General features: G+C 37.8%; 1 protein-coding gene across 2 annotated transcripts in view; it reads right to left on the bottom strand.

The window, feature by feature from the left end:
* Nucleotides 1-2,488: 2,488 nt before the first annotated feature.
* Nucleotides 2,489-6,000, bottom strand: part of PDHX (pyruvate dehydrogenase complex component X) — a 96,521-nt gene continuing 93,009 nt past the window's right edge. For both annotated transcript variants that reach the window (XM_050955397.1, XM_050955396.1), the window contains 2 exons: nt 5,793-5,857; nt 2,489-3,720 (listed from right to left, as the gene is read on the bottom strand). In XM_050955397.1, the coding sequence (XP_050811354.1) occupies nt 3,456-3,720; nt 5,793-5,857 (330 nt within the window). In that variant the 3' untranslated portion in view covers nt 2,489-3,455. The remainder of the gene's footprint in view (nt 3,721-5,792; nt 5,858-6,000) is intronic.

The raw sequence follows: 6,000 nt of genomic DNA, 5'->3' as shown, positions 1-6,000 counted from the left end.
TCTTCATGAGTCTCTTGCTTAGACATGCCAAAGATATTGACAATGGTAAATTCACAAAGAACAATGCATGAGGTATTTGATACTTTTGAAGCTTTTTATTTAAAGTAAAACTGTTTCATACTTAACCATTGACACTTCTGAAACATCTTATCCACAATACTTTTAAATCTAAGTTTTCCAGAATGAAATATTTTCTGTATATTTTAATCCTAAATAGCATCACTTTTGCTGTTACATTTCTTTTGCAGCAATCATTTGCTGTGCCAAATGGTGTGGTTACTCTAATATGGACACTCATCTCCTTGGGACTAGGTTGAAACCACAAGACATTTTCACTTGTTCAGACTTTCTTCAGTTGGATGGGCACCACACATCGTGTGTCACCAACTATGTTTCAATCCAGTGACAATGTTGGGATACTTACAAGTAACCATTCTGCATGCTGTGAAGGGGTTAGCTACAGGTCACATGCTGAAGTTAATCTGCATGGCTATGATAGAAGCACAGATCAAAAAAAAATCTCACATTAGCATGAAAAAAATTGCACTGCATCTGTTTGTACAGGCAGCAAAGAGGAATTTGTTATATAATGTGCCCCACGTGCAGTCAACATTATATGTTTATATACAACAGCACCTTCCAGTGGCTCCCAAATCAACGTGCAAACTATGCTGACTGCATACATTTTAAGTAGGAATCACTTTGCCCACTGTGGCCTCCTGTGGGGTGGAACATATAACTGTTGAGTACATATGAACCCCACTTTCCCTTTAGGACAGGAAAAGAAGAATAGATACCAGATTTAAAAACATAAGGGGAATTTTACTACGCAGACTAGATTTAGCTATCCAAACACATTAGAACCTATTAAACTTCATTATTACCAAAGGCACTATATATATGTAAATGTTTTGTCTTCAATGGGACCTGGGGCTGCTCATTACCTCTGAAAAAAATCAGACCATATATGTCTAGGTGTCTAAAAATTAAAACCCTAAAAAGCCTACAAGTTTGAAAATCTCAGTTATCAAGAACAAAATCCTGCCAATACAAAAAGGGTATATGAATAATAGCATAGTAAACCCTATGTAATGTGATACAGCATGGCCAGAGGGCAGCAGGAGAGGGTTAGAAGGGAGCCTTATTCCCTGTAAGTGGAAGAAAGTTTGCTATAGATTAATTAGAGCACCTGATGTCAATTACAGCACCTGAAGCCAGTCACATGATAAAAACCCATGCTTCAATCAGACAGTGAGAGACTTGGAGCAGAAAGGATTGGTGCTGGAGCAGAGAACAGTTTGAAGGGAAGCAGAGGACTGTTTGGAGAAGTGCTGTAGTGAGCTAAGAAGTTCTAGACTCTAGGTAAGAGGCATCTGGCTTGTGCAGAGGGAGGGCAGGAAGCCCCCACAAGCTGAAGGGCAGGAGAGGGAAATAGCCCAGGGGAAGGAACCGTCAGTTCAAGTGGTTTACCACTATCCTCAGGGTCCCTCCCTCTCCACTCCCTTCCTCTAGGACACTAGTGGGGCAATTAATATTCCAATTTAGAAGCAAGAAATGGTCCCCTGAACATCCCCCCCCAAGAAGAGAAAGTGCGGGACCCATCATAATAGTGCTGGCAATTTGCCACAGTAAGTAATCAGAAATACAATGTCAGATTGATAGCTTATGAATTTCTCATGTTGTTATTCACACACATCAGTTAAAGAAGCAAATTAGTTTTGTGAAAACTCCAACCTGAACATTGACATAAGTTTTAGACATACACTTACTATTGTAAGTATTGGAACAACTTGGTGAGTAAATAAATACTTAAGAAGTTTGGATCTTAAAGAACAAATTGGTGCAGTGAATTACATACAACAAAATACGGTAGCTCTAATGGTGACAGACTCCAGGACTTGAATGGGGCACTAGTGGCTTATGTTGTCATCAGATCCCCTCAATGGAATTATTTAACTGGAAACTCCCATTGTTTCCATATGATATATGCAGTAAACTATCATAATAGGGATTCCAAATAAAAGGCTACTCAAACTGAATTACAATTCAGTATCCATCTACTTATGATATGCACTTTGTAATGATACATTCATTCCTTCCATTCAAAGAAGGGATTTATTGAGCAAATGTTCAGTATGCAAAATCTGACCTTTGCCACTCAGGTCTGATGAAGAAGTTGGTACCACTGTGTGATAGAAAGATCATCAAGATATTCAGTCTGCAAACATACTTCAATTTTCAGTTACCCATCAGATAACATACTATGGAACAATTGCAAAAGCACTATTGCAATTTGCAATAGTCAAACAAGGACACACCAATTAGATTTTGATACAGGGCAACATTTAAATTTAATGGAACTCATTACTATTGTAATAATGTATTGGGTTAGAAAGGAAAGTATCACTTTCACAATTTATTGCACATTTAAAGTTTGTAATGATAAAAATATCTGGGGTGTTGAAGTAAATGACAGAACTCCTACTGACACATTTATTAAATTTATTTGTCTCCTTTGTGGGACACTACATTAAGTAGAGAACTTAAAATGCTGAAGTGCATATCCACACACACTTTAAATGTGTTTTTAATTAATCTAATGCTAAGTGCATTTTCAAATCCAGCTTTAGATACTAATAGGCTATTTAATATTTTATTTTATTTGAATTTTTCCATTTACATCCATTATGTAATTTGGTTTTTGTGCACTAGAATTTTTCCACACGCTTATTTTCATCTGGAAAAGATCATAATAAAGTAGAAGGTCAAGAATGGCTGAGTTTGTGACATGAACCAAACTAAAGCAACTTATATAGGGTCATGTGTCACCAACCAAAGTAACTTATCTAGTGTCAAGTAGAACCCCCAGCAAAATCCTTGTCAAAAATCTCAGAGCTCTCACAGTTCACATCACCCAACTGTAACAGAAAATTTTAGCTGGAACCCTCTTCACATATTAAATAGCTAAAATATATTGCTTGAACCCATAGCTGGCTTGATTCTCTTGATGACTGAGATTTATAGGGCCATCTTGCTCAGTTATGCTGCTTGCTTTCCTCATTTGAAAGCATTGTCTCATTCCGTTTTTCATTCCACGTTTCTCACTCAAATTTCCCAAGGTTTTTCTAAACTTCTCTCTCTAACTAAACAGTAACATATATGTTTAAATTTGGTGCAGTTGCCATTAAGCAGTGAAAGAACTATAATGCATTAATTCTATTTTAATATTTCTTTGAAGTATTTCAGTACTTTTACAGTATAAAACTTGACAGCTACAAATGGTCACAAAGATGGATCTGAACAGTCTTTCAAGTTAATTCAAATAAATTAAATATTTTAATTGTCCCCCTCATGCTTAGTATTCGTTATTTCTCTGGGGCAGTGGGGGAGGAGAGGGGAACAGTTTGTAACCTTGTTCCATATTTTGCCAAAGCAGGAGCCAATCCTTGATCAGTTTAACATAAGGCAAGTCGTATTGGATTCTCTAGGTTTGCTTTCAAGGTCTCCAGAAACACTGAAGCCAGTTTATCATCCACCATCCGACTGTCGCTTGACAGTGTCACTGTCATAAGCTGATGCTGCAGAAGTTTCTCGTTCCCTTCTTCATCTTCCACAATCTTGAGTTCGGGTCGAGCTCGTCCCACGGCAAGGATGCAGGCTTGAGGAGGGTTTATGACGGCAATGAAGCCACTGATGCCAAACATGCCCAGATTGGAAATGCTAAAGGAAGGGGGAAAAGTTTATGTACATATTTTCCGTGTTATAGGAAGATATCATTGCATTGTCACACAACCGAGATACACCCAGTTGTGGAAAAGTCACTACGAAGGGAATTTGCAGTGGCAGCCTCATCTTCCTCCAGTCAGATTAGCACTGCCCAAAAAATGAGCGGTATGGGCTGAACAGGAGGGTGTAGTTCCATGCATCTTTGAAAAGGTCCATTCAGCACATCACAACTGCAGCCTCTAACAATGCAAGTCTGATTTCAATGTACAGTGACCCTCACCCTGAAATGAACCCAATGGGATAGCAGCAGTCAAATCTCTGCCTGCTGTCTCCTATAAATGAATCCTATCTGCTGGGTAAGGTGTTGCCTGACGCAGGGAAGTGCATAAAAGATATGACACAAAACTATATCTAGTATTTGAATTCAGCTCTTGTACCATAGCTAAGTTCTAATGATTCACAAAATACCGACGGTCTAATGTTTCACAAAAGTATGATAAAGAAAAGAGAGCAATGATGAAAGAGGCAGCTTTAAATATCTTTGATCCTGGGCCAGGTGTGTCCCAGGTTGGCCTCCAGATGTAACTAAGGGGTGCTTCAATTTACAAAGGCTATACTGATAATGCCAATGTACCAGTACAGCAGCTGGGTATCACTGGGGCACAGGTAAACCCTTTAAACAGGTAAAGCCCTACTCTGTTTCTCAAGGGCATGCCCCTATGTCACTCACTGGAGGTGGCATACAAGCCATTACGGTGACTCTATACCACCCCAGGATGGAGTTACCCCTTTATGACTAGCTACAGGAAGGAACTAGCCCAATGCCTCCATTTATTTTTCAATTTATCATCCTTCTTTTGAAACCAGTGAGGTGGTGGTTTTTTCTTCTCCCCTCACTAAAGCCATTTCTGTTAATGAGGACATCCATCCCTGCACTGCTGGATTCCCATTAGCTTTTCTGCCGAAATGCTTATGATCATCTAGGAGATATTTTCTTTTGACAACTGCTTCAGCCTGAAAACACCATGCAAAATAAATAGTTCTGTGCTCAAGGTTGGTGCAGTCCAATTACACTACCCATATTAACAAATCTCTGTCGGTACAAGAGCTTTATTACTAGTGCGTCCCAGGACATTTTTATAGTCACCAATTATCCATTGTAAATGCAAAGATTTGTGTTAATACCATGCACAGTTAAAAAAAAAAAACACACTTAATCACTTAAAAAAGTCATGAAGTTCAGGTTTCCACAGCAACGTTAGCCACTCTCTGTTTAACAGTGTTATGTTTCTCATAAATGTAATATATTAAGATACACAGTAAACCACAAAAAACTGAATCAGCATATGGTCAAAGAAGCCAATATAAAATTTGTTAGAAACTTAACTTCTTTATTGCCTTGCATTTAAATATTAACATTTTATTTAGCACAAACTTTTTCATTTCTTCTTGTAAATTAAAAAAAAAAGGGGGGAGGACTGCTAAATACATGTAAATTGTCCCATTTAAGTTTTGAAGTTTACATCTCAAATATCAGAGTGGACTAAGGAAGGTTATTTCCCAGCTATAGAGCAGCTTTTGTTTGGCTGGAGACCTTTTCCTGCAAGGCTGGGTTAAATGAGGCGACAGTACATTGGTTTACACTGCAGTAGTCATGCCTTTGCAATAGAAAGATATCTTTATTTTTTTACCTTATAAAGTAAATATTTGACTCTGTGTTTTCCTAACTACTAAATATAATAAACAATCAACTGCAGATGGACATACATGCAAAATAAAAGCCAAAACCCTTTTTCTCCCTATTTTCAACTCTCAGCAGACTTGGCTGTATCAAGATGAATCTGTCTGAAAATTCTTCTCTTGATACAGGAATCTCAGGCCTAGATTATCCTTGCTAATTTGCAGGTGTAAATTGCTGCATCTCTTTTCAAAATCACTTAATTTGCTTTCACAGATACATTGGCTGATTTTATAAGATGACGTGTTAATGCACATCTGAATACCTGAGAGCCAGTCGTAGTTCTAAGCTCATATTGTATCTATTAAATTGGTAAAAAAAAAATTACCTAAAAGATCCTCCTTGGTATTCTTCAGGTAACAGTTTTCCATCTCTTGCTTTCTTTGCGAGAGCCTAAGAAAGTGAAGATAGAAAATAAAATCCCAGACCAAGTTATTTCATCACGTTGTATCTGAGTAAGACAGCACACACTGAGTATCGCACAGAATTAGTAAAACTCCCTATATGCTTTTTGGTCTACACAAATATTTGAGGCA

The sequence above is a fragment of the Gopherus flavomarginatus genome, chromosome 5, assembly GCF_025201925.1.
Source record: "Gopherus flavomarginatus isolate rGopFla2 chromosome 5, rGopFla2.mat.asm, whole genome shotgun sequence".
Taxonomy (NCBI): Eukaryota; Metazoa; Chordata; order Testudines; family Testudinidae; genus Gopherus; species Gopherus flavomarginatus.
Note: the sequence above shows the minus strand (reverse complement) of the source record. Positions and strands in the feature narration are given on the sequence as shown.